The sequence below is a fragment of the Camelus bactrianus genome, chromosome 18 (assembly GCF_048773025.1).
Source record: "Camelus bactrianus isolate YW-2024 breed Bactrian camel chromosome 18, ASM4877302v1, whole genome shotgun sequence".
Classification (NCBI taxonomy): Eukaryota; Metazoa; Chordata; class Mammalia; order Artiodactyla; family Camelidae; genus Camelus; species Camelus bactrianus.
Window position 1 is genome coordinate 4,611,894 of NC_133556.1, and position 14,509 is coordinate 4,626,402.

Below are 14,509 nucleotides of genomic sequence, written 5' to 3' on the forward strand. Positions count from 1 at the left end.
GCCCGGCTTCCACACCATCCACTTTATGCCCGATCTTTGGTTACTCGAGAGGCATTTACAGCTCAAAAAAACTACGTGTTTTCAGGTTTTTATTGTTGTAATGAAACATAATACCTTGACATTTATAGAGCATGCACCTCAGTGCCCAGGAGCTAAGGCAAGCCCTGCCATCCTGTGTGAGGCAGGTGAGCGCCCATGGTAGTCCTTCTGTGGAGGTGTAGACCGGTGGGTGAGCCAGGCGGGCCTGCACACAGCCCAGCGACCCCAGGACCTGCCACAACCCTGTAACACAGCCAGAAGACCCCAAGCCATGGTGCTCTGGAGGCCGAGGCCACAGTGGGACACCCTTCCCCATCCCTCCCTTATTAGCACTTTCAAAGCTGACACCTCACCGCCCCCACATACTGTAGACAACAAAGGGCTTCTGTGAATCTGACTCTAAAATGGTGAGAGGAGCAGTGGGCCATGTGACTAAATTTGATTCGATTGTTTTCTTTGTGGCTGAAGCATCTTCTCCAGGCAGGTGTGGTGCTGACACGTGCCCTGAGCCTGGGTCCCAGGAGCCCTCGTAGTCCTGCGTCATCTCTGTTGGTGGCAGGGTCACCTGTATGGCCGACCCAGCCAGGAGGTGGATGGGATCCAAAACCTCGAGTGTGTCACGCTTACATGGGTTCACTGTATTTGGCCTTGACCAATTTCAAGCTTACAGAAAAATGGTAACATTCATGGCAAAACCAAAGGAGCTGTGATCAGCGACAAGCCCCCTTCCCCGCCACACATAGGGAATGGCCCGGGTGTGGGTTTTCATCAGGGTCCTCCACTCCTCCAGGTTGGGCCTAGTCCCTGACATCCGGAGACGATCCCTGCCGCAGGCTCCGAGTCCCTCCCGCAGGAGCCCAGGCTCCGAGTGCGCTGTGGTGGGTCTCAGCTGAAATGCAGCCACCCCTGCTGCCCCCACAGGTCCTCCCGGCTCAGTAAAGGCTGAGTGCAGTTTCAGTACCTGATTCAAAAGTGGAGAGCCCTGCAACCCGAGAGGTTTCAGAGTAGGTTAGTGACAGAGGCAGCTTTGGTCAACTAGCTTAGCAAGTTTCCACATGGGGAGCCCCAGATGCACGGTTACCCCGCGGGCCAGGCTCGCGTGTGGTGCCTGGCATGTTTCCATCGGTCAGTCCAGATGGTAACTCAGAACTACCAGATTCAGTACCTCTTAGAAATTGTTCAAGTACTAATGTGGCTGTGATAGGGACAGACGAATGTCTCAGTGCTGTATCTTCAGTTATGTCTAAATTGCGGAAAACTGGGGATTCCTACATATGATTAAACAAAAAATTTTAAGTTAAAAAATTAAATTTTATACAGTCTCATAATTTATATTGCTTAAAATTATTTGCATGCTGTGATGCAAATTTATACAGTATTTTCTTCAAACATCATAATGCTGTTTAAGAGCACATGCTTTATAAAATAAAACTGTGGTCTCATTTGCATTCAGGTGCAGAAAGCCAGTCATGAAAGCACATACTATCCCTTATTCTGGCTATTAAAAAAATAATCATAGACTATTTAAAAAAATGATACAGTAAGGATTAGAACCAAATCTGGTTTTGAACAGAATAGGAAGAAAATATTTTGAATGATCGACTAAACTATTCCTGATTCATCTTAAAGACAGAAATGTGTAAACCCAACTATGTTATATTAGAAAATGAGTTGATTTGCTAAGTGATACATTTAAAATCAGGCACCCTCTGGCGAAGCTTTCCAACGGCACAGCACTTATCAAACACATACACCAATCACCCTGCAAGTGAGAACTGAGTGTGGAACCGGGAGACTTCCCTGGCCACCTTTTCATCGAATGATTGGTGCTGATCGATCGTTTGTCACCGTCGGTCGGAGTTTCACAGTCGCAAAGGGGTTTTCTCCGCTGTGGGGAGAGAAATATTGGCAGAAATACGAGATGGGAATTTGATGTGGAAAGAGCTAATAACCAGGGCTCCTGCTCGGTCAAATTACGGAATATGTGAGTCTTGGTCTGTGACAGTCCTCTCCATGCCACGTGTCATGGAACTATCCAGAGTGTAAAAATATTTTTGACAGAGAGCCCCCCTCTCTAGTCCTATATGGGGCGGGGGTGGTGGGCTCTGGGAGAGCCACATAGGACGGGCTGGGTTAGTAAGCTGCCAAACGCAGCGTGTGACCAGGGCCCTCCCTTCTGGATCAGCCAGATGCTGGGCGGGCCCCCCAGGCTCCCCAGAGGACCCCACAGGCCCGAAGCCTTTTTCAGGATCAGGCCCCCTGGGCTGTGCAAGGGGGAAGACCCTTCCAGGGGCCACCACAGGCCCCTCACCCACAGGGGTGGGCCACCTGGAGCGCGAAGGGCTCTGTGGAGGAGCTCACGTACCTGAGGAAAGGAGGCTTTGCAATCCCGTTTGCATCACTCTGTGAGAGAGAAAAATGAAATTTGTGAAAGGCTCATGAAACTGGAACATTTAACAGGAGCCGAAGGTAAAGATGTCAGAAGCCTAAGGGACTGTTTAAAGCTATGCAAGTCGAGGACAAGGGCAAGAGCAGAGAATGGTCTAAAGGCCACTGAGGGACCCTCGCATATGCTGGACCATCCTGGAGGGAAAACGCAGGGTCACTGGCCACTCAGGGGCAAAACTGTAGTGACTGTGGCTTTTTGGGAGCCCGATCCTGAATGATGCCATGAGAAACAGTAAGGAGAAAACCTTGCTGGGATTTGGTGCCCACACTGCTAGCCAGAGACCGGGTAGGAAGTCCTGTCAAAGTGCAGGAAAGAAGGCGGACCAGGGCAAGCACTGTCTTTTCCTGCAGGGCCTCACGGAGCCCCAGCCCCAGTCCCAGAGACGTGGGTTGCCCAGTGTGGCCAGGGGCCCAGTGTGTCTGCCTTCTTCCCTCTGTTCTACAAAGAACCTGCTTGAAATCTGCTCTGCCGCTGTTTTTTTTTGGGGGGTGGGGTGGGTAGGATTAGGTTTGTTTATGTTGAGAGGAGGACTGAACAGCCCAGGACCTCATGGGCGCTAGGCAGGCGCTCTACCACTTGAGCTATACCCTCCCCTGCTCTGCTGTTGTAAGAAATCACTGGCCTGAGCTGGCGGGCTTACTCAGATGGCCGCCCAGGAGAGGGCAGTGTGACGCCGTCTGCCTGACGGGCCACCAGTCCTGGCAGGCCAGCCCTGACTGTCACGAGAGCTCCCAGACCTCCCCAGGGTGTTAGGGTGCACAGACCCCCGAGTTCCTCTCACTTCCCATTGCTAACCCGGGGTTGAAGGCCATGCTTGGACAGGGAAGCCAGGCCAGGCTCCTTCGGGATGGCCTACCTTGGTGTTGGAAGTACACTCTCAAGGTGGAAGGGGGATTGGGGGCACCGGGGCTGCTTCAGACTTGCACCTGCTGTCTCCAGGCCTCTCACACATTGACCTTGAACCTGGGGCCAGCAAGGTGGTCCTGGGGGGAGCCCCAGCACTAGGAGGCAGGCAGCCCGGGGCCCTGATTCAGTGTCTGCTTCCCATCACTGAAGCACAGAGCAGCGGCCCTGCTTATTAGCACATTCTAGTAGGGCTTTAAATGGCTGCAAAATGAGTTTTCCCCACAGGACACCCTGGGCTTCCTCAGCAGGACTCGCTGTAAGGCGTTTCTGGTATGACACTCATGGTACAGGGTAGTTAAGGGCTAACTGATGACGTATTTTAAAAAATACACCAGGATGCCTCTCATGCAGTCCCACACGCCCTCACCCAGCAGAAGGCCCGGAGCAGGCGCCCCCAGGCTGTGAAAGGCCTCCTGTGGCCGCGCGTCAGAGGGAGGGCGGTGGCACCCCCCGCCCCCCGCCCGGAAAGCGTCTTCTGTCAAGTCAGACTCCCCAGGCTGGAGTCCACAGGGTGTGTGCACCCACACTCACCGGAAACCACCTTTCTGCCTTTCCTTGGGGCAGAACACTTTCCCTCCCCTGTGCACCCTCAATTTGAGGAAGGCTCTCTGCTCCCGGAACTGGGAACCAGAGACAACCCACCCGCAGACCCCCATCTGCCCTCAGGGCAGAAACCTCGGAGCCCCGACTGAACTTTAAAACAAGCTTAGCCATGTTTTCTCAAGCTGTGTCCTCTGGGTGACATGACATTTGAGAGAAACAAAAGCAAGTCCAGCCCTGGCGGTAAAGTGGCAAGAAGTAACAGCCTGTGCTGTGAGGAAGGAGGGCAGAACAACTCAAGACGGCAGCCTGAAGCCATCTCATGTCGGGACACCTGGATCCTGGTGTGCCCCGCACCCGGGCACTGGGACATCCACCAGGATGCTTGGAGCAGCCCCGCCCTCACAGCCCAAACATCCACCAACAGAGAGGTGACGGCTCCTATGTCTCAAGAGTGCCCAGGGCTGCCCCCTTCCCTGTGCTTTCACAGGTGCGGACCTGGGCGCTCCCCGACAAGCCCTGCGCACGGATCTCAGAGGCAGTTTCCCAGAAAACCCAGCCTGTGACCGCCATGCAGGTCACCTCCCCCCTCTGTCCCTTGCCTTGTTAGTTAACTCTCTACAGATCTTCTATCATGGATATTTTTGTTTATGCCTCATTTTCTGCTTCTTATCAGTAAAACGCAAGTTCCAGCCGAGCCACGGCCCGGCACTCGGAAGACAGTTGTCAAAGGGACTGATGCGGTGACTCACGGCCTCTCTTTCTTACAGGGCTGTTGAGGATCACAGAGAATGTCCACACAGTGTTTACACAACACGCTTTCTGAAGATGTAATGATTAAATGACCACTCTCAGCCTCAACCCTTCCTTCAGAAAACAATATGAAAACTGAAGAAAATGCAGAAAAATGTGATTAAACGACTAAAGGACTGCAGACGTGACTGAGAGCGAGGAGAGATTAAAACCTGATATAGTCTGGCAAACGATGGACCTACTGTGTGTAAACTGTCATTTACAGACAAAATAAAAACAAAGGACTGAGGTTAAGGAGGTTGAAAGGCTCTGGGACGCTCGGAGAAAGTGTCACTAGCCCGAAGGTCACCACCTTCCTGCTCCGAGGAAAGGCACCCACACCCGCATCCAGGGCCCGCGCTCAGATCTGGGTACTGGGCCTCATGCTGCGGCTGTACTCACGGGAGATGACACGGTTTCTGGTTTGGACACCGGTGCTTTAAAGGCACAAGTGTTCTGGGAAGCATCCACTTTCTTATCTGCAGCTGCTCCCGCAGACAAACATTCCAAGTAGTCAGGTGGGGGGATGACCACACTGCTCTTCTCAGCCAAGTTCACGGTGCTCACGCTCCGCACCGGTGCCGAGCTAGCGAGCAAAATCAGAGGATACGAGTTAGATGAGATCCTGCCCCCTGCACCCCAAACATCCTGAATCTCCTACGGCCGGAACTGTGATGGATTAATAACCCACAATAGCGAGAGAGGAGATTACAACACACACACAGTATACACAACACTGCAGTGTTTCTGCTGGTTGATAAATGCACACTCGAAAGACATTCTTTAAAAGACATGACAAAAAGAAAAGGAGAGGAAAACTAGCTCAGTGAGGGGCAGACTCTTGATTAATTGAAGGACTTCCGTAAGAAAATGGAGCAAAAGTCTTAGCAAAAGCATTAAGCAGTTTAGATGAAAAAACTCAGAATTGTAACATCCTAAAAATATTTAGTTTCACTTCTTGGCCCGGTGGCAGTCCAGCTCTGAGCAAGTATAATGGAAGGACTTCGGGGGCGTCAAGTGTGGTGCTGGAGGTCCGCGGGGATAGCGGGATGGGTGAGGAGGTTCTGCTGTGACCCGGGAAATACTGCGGCCTGGCCGTTTGTGGTAAGATTGTGACATGTTCAGTTTGGACATGTTTCTGAGGACCCATGGGACAGCCAGCTAGTACACATGTAAATACTCATGTGTAGGCCCGGGGAAGATCTCTTGGGCTCGAGTCTTGGCTCCACCACTTCCAGCTCCTTAAGCAAGTTACTAAACCTTTTTATGCCTCAGTTTCCTCAATTTTAAAGTAGGGACCAACTTCATAAGGTTGCTATGAGCATTAATGACCTAATCCCTGTAAGGCACTGTGGACAGTTTCTAAGTCGGGACGATAATCACCACCATCTGGCTCAGAATACAGGTTTGGGGGTTGTCTGCACAGAGGCGCCACGTCAAGTCCATGGATGTAATTCATGCCGTGGGAGCGCACACAATGGCCCGGGAGGTACAGAACAGGAAAGAGGACCGAGGGCAGGTCCCGAGGACACCTATGTTTAAGCAGTGGGCAGAGGAGAGGCCTGAAAGGAGACAGAGTGGATGGCCAGTGAGGTGGGAGGAAAATAAAGAGTGCAAGGTCAAGAGACCCAGGCAAGAGAACATTCCAGAAAGAGTTCACCAGTGTTGAAAGCTGCTGAGTAAGACAGAGACGGAAAAGGGGCATTTAGCAGCAGTGGGTGGTGGGAGTCGGGAGAGCGGTTCCCAGGCTGAAGGGCAGGGTCTGGGGTGTGTCTTCGCCACAGACAGGAAAGCGCTGGGACAACAGAAGTCACGAGGGAGCAGCCACGGAGCAGCAGCCACGGAGCAGCAGCCACGCCCTCCGCGCTCACGGGGGCTCTGCTGTGAGCCCAGGCGGAAGGGTCGCGCCTGGGAACTGGAGGGCAAGGCCGGCGAGCACTGCAGTCCTACCTCGGCGCGGGCGCGCTCGCGGCCTCTGGCGCGGGCTCCTCCAGCGCCTTCGTGTACGAGGATGGGAACCAGCCCCTCCTGCGGGAGAAGAGGAAAAGGACCCGCTGTGGCGCCAGCGGCGACAAGCCCACAACAAACACACCAATGAATGGCGCAGGCAGGCCGGGCCACTCCTACCACATTCCACCCCTCGTCTTATCTACCCGTGAATTTTATTCGGATTTCTTTTTTGCCTTTTCCTCCGTATTGGTTTTACTTAATACCTGAAATAATTCAACCTACCTACGGTAAGGCTTGTGCACAAAGAGTTGAAATAATGATGCTGGTATTTAAACTATTTATGTGCTAAATCTTAAAGTGTGTCTTGAGAAATCTGAAGTCACACTAAAAAAAAAAAAAGCATTTAATTTAAACCTACTTTCAGAGGTGACCTGATCGAACGACCCTTTCAAGCATCAAATTTACATATGTGCATGCATACAGAAAACAGCCTGGGAATAACCAGGAGCAGGGGAACCGCAGTTAACTGAGCTGGAGCTGCAACTACACCACGCACTTCGCTGCGCCTCAGATTCTAAGCTGCCGCTGACGGAAGAGACGGCAGCTCTTCCAGCGCCGGCCGTGGGCCCTGCGTGGACAGCCCCGTCCTGAGACTCACGCTTTGGTGGTGTCATGCTCTCCGTAAAGCCAGCCGTCTTTCTCCTCGGAGATGAGCAGCGTGATGACGTCTCCTTGCTGGAAGCTAAGTAAGGTCTGGTTAGCGCCGGCAGTGTGCGGAAAAATGGTTTTCACTTTTTGCTTTTTCACCATGTTCAGTCCAGTTGCAACAGAAACTGATCGCTGTAAACTGGCGTCATCTGAAGAATCTGTTAAAAAGGAACAGAGCAGCCACAGCTTTTTCAGAGAAGGATAATCAGGCAAGCTCAAATGAGCAAACCCCAGGAAACCACCCGTTTCCATCTCGCCGGCCCACTCCTACTGCAACACCAACCGGGGTGATAGTTCCACGCCTTTGCCTGGACAAACAGGGATGGCAAGGGACAGTAGCAGAGCCAAGGCCGAGGCTCTCAGAGGAGATCCTTGTGGCCAGAGGCTCTTTTCCAGCCCGAGAGGATAAAGCAGTGTATCCTCATCAAGCTTCACCTGCACCGACTGTCAGGATGGTTCTTAAAGAGGCAAACGGCCCCCCGACCCAGCAGCCTGCTGCTCTCCTCCTCCTGGTCCCCAGTACACACCACAGAGGCCGCATCAGGCATCCACTCGGACCAAACTGTCCAAGGCCTGTGCCACAAGGGGAAGGAGAAAACAGGAAATGCAGACGCTCTTGCTGCCGGGGCTGCTCACCTGCTCACACCCAGGTGAGAGTGTGGTGGGGACGAGTCACGGGTGTTGAGCCTTCCCTCAGCACCAGCCCACACTCTCAGTGCTTCTCAGCACTGACGATGGTGCCATTGTCACCCACAGTGACCCTCCTGGGACCGTGGCTAGCGCGTGGCAGAGCCAGGATCCAGACGCGAGTGGCCTGATGCCACGGCCCAGAACTGCACCGTGAGAAACTCTGTGCTGCACATTTCATGTCTCAAGTCAAATGCAGGCTGCTGTTTTCCACTTCAATGCACTGGAGATTTTTTCCCCAGATTTTTTCCAAATTTTGCTAGCCTACTATTTACTTTACAATAGGGCAATATCTCTTTCTGCATCATTCTTGCAAATTCTTAGTAGTTACGGTACAAACCTTGCTATCTCTTCAACACGCCGCATACTCTTAACTACCTTGGTTGTACTGAATCCAGCAGTTGTCTCTTAGCTTTCACTGGTAAGTGACAAAGAGTCATTTGAATGATTGGGCCACATAGCACTGCGTATTTAACTGTATATTACGTATAACTTACAGTTCTTCAAAGGCAGGTGACCACAGATGATCGATCACCTTGGCAGCTGACATTCTGAAAGTCTCGTCCCTTCCCCAACAGCCCTGCTCGCCGCACACAGCGTGACTGTCATGACCTTCCCACCAAGGGGGCCTGTGAGACCCCCAGACAGAGACAGGGGTCAGGCACCACGACAGTCTCGAGGTCCTGGGTGCCAAAGACTCTGTGTAGGCAGAGTGGAGCCTAACCAAAGTCCCCTGAAATGTCTGTAAACAATAACTGGTTCCGATTTATTGAAATGGAGTCAACAGAGTTGAGATTCAAGCAGTCAGAACTTAAGTCTCCAGAAAGCACGAAGTGCTGTTAGAGATGATGAAAAACACTGATTGTAATTCAGACTAAACCTACTGGTAAGATTAATAGCCATAATTTTGTCATGTGAACTTCTATAGTTTGTTTCACAGAAAAAAAGGAACTTTATTACAATTGCAATCAAATACGGAACAGCGTGAGACTCTAAGTTATATTTCATTTATTTAAAAATATATCACCTTTCAGTAATATGTTCACTCTATATAAACATCAATCAGTGTGTAGAATTAGTTAAGTGTCAAAGCAGTGAGTCATGTATCACATGGTTTTATAATAAAGCCAGATCTGTCTGGAGGTGTGAGTTCCCCCAAGGCCGTGTCTAGAGTGCGCTACCACACATGCGTATTTCTGTCTATCTCAAGGCACTCTTATCCTAAATATTTAAATAATTTTAAAGGTATTTTTAAAATAAATCAAACTAAGTATCTTACCTGTTGAATTATTTCTTCTTTCTGAATTCTGTGCAACTGTTGCTGGGTTATTAAACATATCAATCAAAGGGCTGGTAGTGGCTCTGGATGAAGGGGCCAAGGGAATCTTTGGTGAATATTTAGAAAGGGTGTCATAATCTCGCCCAACCTGTGAAAAAGTCCGTATTAGTTTATCATTAGTATAACAGCAATGGCATTAGACAGGTTCCCAGGGCTGTCTGGCACTGTTTGCTTTAAACATTTTGAATGCATTGCTCCATCACTTTCTAACATTTTGTTTTCCTAAAAAGAAACGTGTCAATGGGATTCTCTCTTCTTTGCAAGTAATCCATTTTTTTCGCTCCCTGAATTCTCCTTTGCTAACCTTCTGCAACCTATCGAGGCTCACCCAGGATTGTCCTGGCTGCTGTGTTAAAGGCCAGGCAGAGGCTTCTGCAGGAGTCTCTGCAGGGACCACCGTTAGAGCAGTGCAGGGGGAGAAGTGGTGGGAAACACCAGGCTATGCCCACAGACTGGTTGTGGCCTAAGACAGGGAGAGGGGCTGATGTTTGGTGTCTGAGCTCCCGGAAGGAGGAAGTCACTGCTTCCTGGACGGGGAAGATGTGGAGAAGCAGGTTTGGAGTGAGAGCATTGGTTACGTGGTTCTGGACAAGCCGAAATGGAGATGCGCATCAGACATCGTCTCGACCCTCCTCAAACTAGGTTCATCTTCTTTGATTTTTTGTTTTAAATCCTCTATTTTTAAACTGTATTTTGGGAGAGTTCTTCGGCTCAGTCTCCCAAGCAGTTCCATTCTGCTGAGCCCATCTGTTGCTGATGGGTGTTCTTTGAGCGGAGGAAGGGGAAATGAAAAACAAAACTTTATGGGAAAAATTCAAACAGGTACAAAAGTAGAGAAAATAGCACAGTAAGTCTCCGTGTACCCAACACCTAGCTCCAACAATGATCAATTCATGGCCAATCTTGTGGCATGTATGCCCCGTCCGTCTTCCCCCATGATCAGATTATTTTGAAGCAAATCTCTGATACATCATTTTAACTACAAATAAATAATCCAATTTTAGTTGTCCAAGGTGGCTGACTCTTCTCTGTGGATGTAATACCCTTCCATCTCCTTCTGAAGACTTCCCTTCTGCCCTGTTGCCTCCATCACTGGTCGTTCAGTGTTTATTTTGGCGCATCTTTCTATGGTACTGGTTTTCCCCACTTGTTCAGTGACTGCCGGTGTCTGTCCATCTGTGAACAGTATGGCGGTCTCTGTTCTTTTCACTGCACACGGCAGTCTGTATTCCCTGTTCTCACAGCACGGACTGCCCCGGACCACCCACTTCCAGAAGCACACCCACCTCTTCCGCCCCAACATGCCCTCTGGTTAACAGACAAAAGTGCCTACTGTTCAGCACAAGTGGGACAAGGGGGAGGGACCGCCCAGCCTAGAGGGTCTGGACCAGCTCCCCACCCAGCTGCAGAGAGGAACGCCCTGGCTTCTTCCCGCTTCCTGTATCCACTGGCTTCCTGCTCCACCCTTTGCAGAAATCTCGCCCTGCACATCCCTGGGGCTGAGATTTCCTTCTATTTTTATTCTCTATATCCTTGTCTTGCCTTTCTTGCTCTGGAGACCCGTCCAGAGTTTCTGGTCCACTGAGAGCACCTGCTCTTACTTTCCCACCTGGTTATGCATTTATTGGGCGGGTTGTTGGCTGATCTTTAATAGCTTTGCTGTCACTTCACAGGGCACTGGACGGAGAGGTAGGGTGGACTGACTCATGTGTTCAAACCACCTGCTGGAGTCAAATCTCCACGTGTGTTTATGAAAAGTAATAAAGCCCAAGTTCAAAGACCAGCGGAATGACGATGCTTGAATTCATGACCTTGAACACTTGGGTGACTTTTTCTCTCAGGTGCCTCATATTGTGTCGTATGGCATCAGAGTTTTGCTAATCTGTTCTTGCCTGTGTTTCCTTCACTGGGAATAAACTTATAAAGGTAGACTAATTACAGTTAACAGTAACAATAAAATCTCCAAAACAGATTACAGTGCTAACCGTGGTGTAAACCATGTGCACAGCTTATTCCAAATCTGAAGGTAAGGGGGTAAAAGTGAGAAAAGGGAGGCCCAGGAGCGATACAGGAGCACCCGTGATCTCCACTAGCAAAGAAGGCCTCAGTCTGTCAAGCAAATTTATCCAAAATCATATCAGCAAACACACAATGGAAATGCCACGGAGACAACCGGTTCTCACCAAGCTGCTTCTCTCGATCATGGGTGAAGGCAGAGGTGTTCCAGACATTGGGGTGGAGACTGGGGTCTTAATTTCTTCGATCATATTCATGATTTTCTCTGGTACTTTGGTGGCATCACCACACGTTTCCTGCCACTTAGGCAGTTTGGAATTGATCAATTCTGCAGACTACAAATTCAAAAGAAACAAAACCAAAGACAAACTGTATACGGTTGGAAGGGCTGACGAAAATCACATCAGATAATACCACTAGCGTATACTGGCTTACCGCCAGAAGCGTGGGAGCCCTGAGTGAGATTCAGCGGGGAGCTTAAGCATCTATGGGTGTCTGCTGTCTCTTACTTGCTGAGAAGGACGTAGGTTCCTGTTCCAAAGGAATTTACCATCCCCCTCAGTGTGAATACGGAGTTAAGACTAATATAAGGATTGTGTATGATTAAGAACAAGTTCAAAAACTAAAAGGGAAGGGTCACACAGTCTGTATTAATCCCCACTGTTCTCCCAGTGGCCCCCCAAATGCCAATCACTGCCGCCTTCCTCTTACTCCTACAGGAAGCACCTCCGGCAGAGTGAAAGGACCAGGAGTGTACCTGACCCCGGGGAAATGGGATGTATGTGTTGGAGAAGTGAGCCGGATCTGTCCCGGGGAGTTCCTCTGGGGGACCGAGGGGCCAGAGGCAGAGTGTGGTGGGCTCCTTGGAGTCAGGGGCTATGCTGAGGGGATGCCCTGGCCAAGGCCAACTGGGGCTCTGGGGCGGGTAGACCATGGGCTTGGCAGAAAAGCGGGGCCGTGGGGCCAGGAGATGCAGAATGACAGCGATGAGGCCCTGGAGCCCCAGAGGCAGGGGAGTCTGTCCCTGGCTCCCTCGAGCCAGGCTCTTCTTCTTACAACTGGACTCCAGAGCTCCCAGGAGCCTTTCAGAGAACCCCCTTCCCAGGGCAGCAATCCATTTGGAAAAAAGAAGCAGGGGACCTTCCTTGAAACAATTTTCCCAGCACTCACTCTGTTCTCACCCAGACTCTGTGTTCATCAGGCGTGGGCTGGGGGGCTGATGTAAGTCCTACGAGAGGGCAGACCCCTCCCCTTGCACCACCTGTCCCCTGCCTGTGACCCTGACAAACCGGGGACCAACTGCTTTGGCCTGTGTCATCCAAGGACCACTGCAAGGACTGGGAAGAGGGAAGGCACAAAAGCGGTTTTCAGAGGGTTGAAGAGACTTCGGGTACAGCGAGAAGTAGATGTGGCTTGTGTCACTCTGAAAACATAACTGGGACTCAAGGATAAGTGTGAGGAAGACGGCCAGCAACTATGGCTCTCTGGAAGCAGGCCACGTTGCTCAGGACACGGTGAGTACCCCATCACGGGCAGGGTGTCGCCACCAGAAGAGCACTTCGAGGTCACTTCTGTCCTTCTCGAGCCTATGACCTGCCCCAGGAGGACGCCCTCGCCTCGGACACTGACAACTGCTGACGCTAGTACAGATGCAGTGCTGACAAAAGTCACCATGACTGCAGCATTCCTTGCCTTCCCTGTAACAATTTGAGACCCTAGGTGTTTGGATTTGGTAGCTGAATATTCCTTAAAGTTGCAAAAACTTCATGGGATATGTAACTTACGATACATGCAGACATACAAGACCAAGCACCACCCCCCCTGCCAAAAAGAGGAAGTTGTCCTATATTCAAGCTCTTACGAAGCTTCTCACATCATGGAGTGCTCTCTAAATTATTTTATTATGAATAACAATGAATATTTGACCTCAATCAATGCTAGTTTTGGATGCTCACATAAACCCAACAGAATTCATAATTAAAAAAAAAAAGAGGAAAGGAAATTTAACACTTAAATTTTTTTTTTTTAAAAAGAAGAGCGATTTTTTTTTAATTTTAACTTTTTTGGGGGGTAAGGAGGTAACTAGGTTTATTTATGTATTTTTTAATGGAGGTGCTGGGGATTGAACCCAGGACCTTGTGCATGCTAAGCATGCATCCTACCACTGAGCTATACCCTCCCCCCAACACACGTTTTGTGATGATTCCCGGGGGTATAACCTCACAACTGCACGTGCTGAAGGGGGGCAATAAAGCCAATCGTGCAGCTGATGAGATCCTGAACAAGCACACACCTTGAAGAGGAGTGAAAAAGTAACCATGACCAACGGTCCTGATGCTGTGGATGGGGTCTGTGGCCTGAGACAGAATTTCCAGTGACATCATCTATACAGACCCCCAAGGTGAGCATCTCAGACCACCCAGGCGGGGTGGATGGGGCCTGCTGGGACGCACCCGTGGTTCTGAAGACATGGATGCTGAAGATGCATCAGAAAGAGTCTAAGGAGATCTGACTCGTAGGTGAGAAAAGGAAAAAGTACCATTTCTCAGTTACTGATTAAATACAGATGTTACTAAATTTTACATCATAAGCAGACATCTGACCATTTCATCTGCATTTCTAAAAGCTTCCACATTCAAGTTGGCCAAAAATTATTTCCTTGGAATCTTTTCATGGGCAAAATAGGGCCATTGCTTTATTTGGGGGCAGGTGTGGAAGGTGAAGCATTTCGACATGAATAAAGTGAGCCCACGCAACACAACCCGCCGCCACACCCACCTGTAAGTGGTAATGGTGCATGTGACTTGCGAAGCTACAGTGTTTGTCGACCAGAAAGCAGAAGCGCCTTTTCTCTTCAAGGAGAGCCTCTTTGCAGCCATCTGCAATAAATTTCTGGATTTCATTCTGGCGAGAAGTAATGGTTTCTACGTACTAGGAAAATAAATAATAATTACACAAGTGTGACATGAGGAATCAAAGACCGACGTTTATCTCTGCCATCTGTACACTGGGTTTATTTTGATAATGGAGCAAATGCTACACGCAGATAAACATTAGACAAAGTAACAAAGCTGGAGCCTGAC

At 50.1% G+C, this 14,509-nt stretch overlaps 1 protein-coding gene across 3 annotated transcripts in view; it reads right to left on the reverse strand.

Annotated features, from left to right (window-relative positions):
- Positions 1–72: 72 nt before the first annotated feature.
- The window catches only part of BAIAP2L1 (BAR/IMD domain containing adaptor protein 2 like 1), a 71,236-nt gene continuing 56,799 nt past the window's right edge, over positions 73–14,509 (reverse strand). For all 3 annotated transcript variants that reach the window (XM_074345690.1, XM_045525121.2, XM_074345691.1), the window contains 8 exons: positions 14,205–14,357; positions 11,594–11,761; positions 9,351–9,498; positions 7,335–7,542; positions 6,677–6,754; positions 5,129–5,312; positions 2,405–2,442; positions 73–1,927 (listed from right to left, as the gene is read on the reverse strand). In XM_074345690.1, coding sequence (XP_074201791.1) covers positions 1,852–1,927; positions 2,405–2,442; positions 5,129–5,312; positions 6,677–6,754; positions 7,335–7,542; positions 9,351–9,498; positions 11,594–11,761; positions 14,205–14,357 — 1,053 coding nt within the window. In that variant the 3' untranslated portion in view covers positions 73–1,851. The remainder of the gene's footprint in view (positions 1,928–2,404; positions 2,443–5,128; positions 5,313–6,676; positions 6,755–7,334; positions 7,543–9,350; positions 9,499–11,593; positions 11,762–14,204; positions 14,358–14,509) is intronic.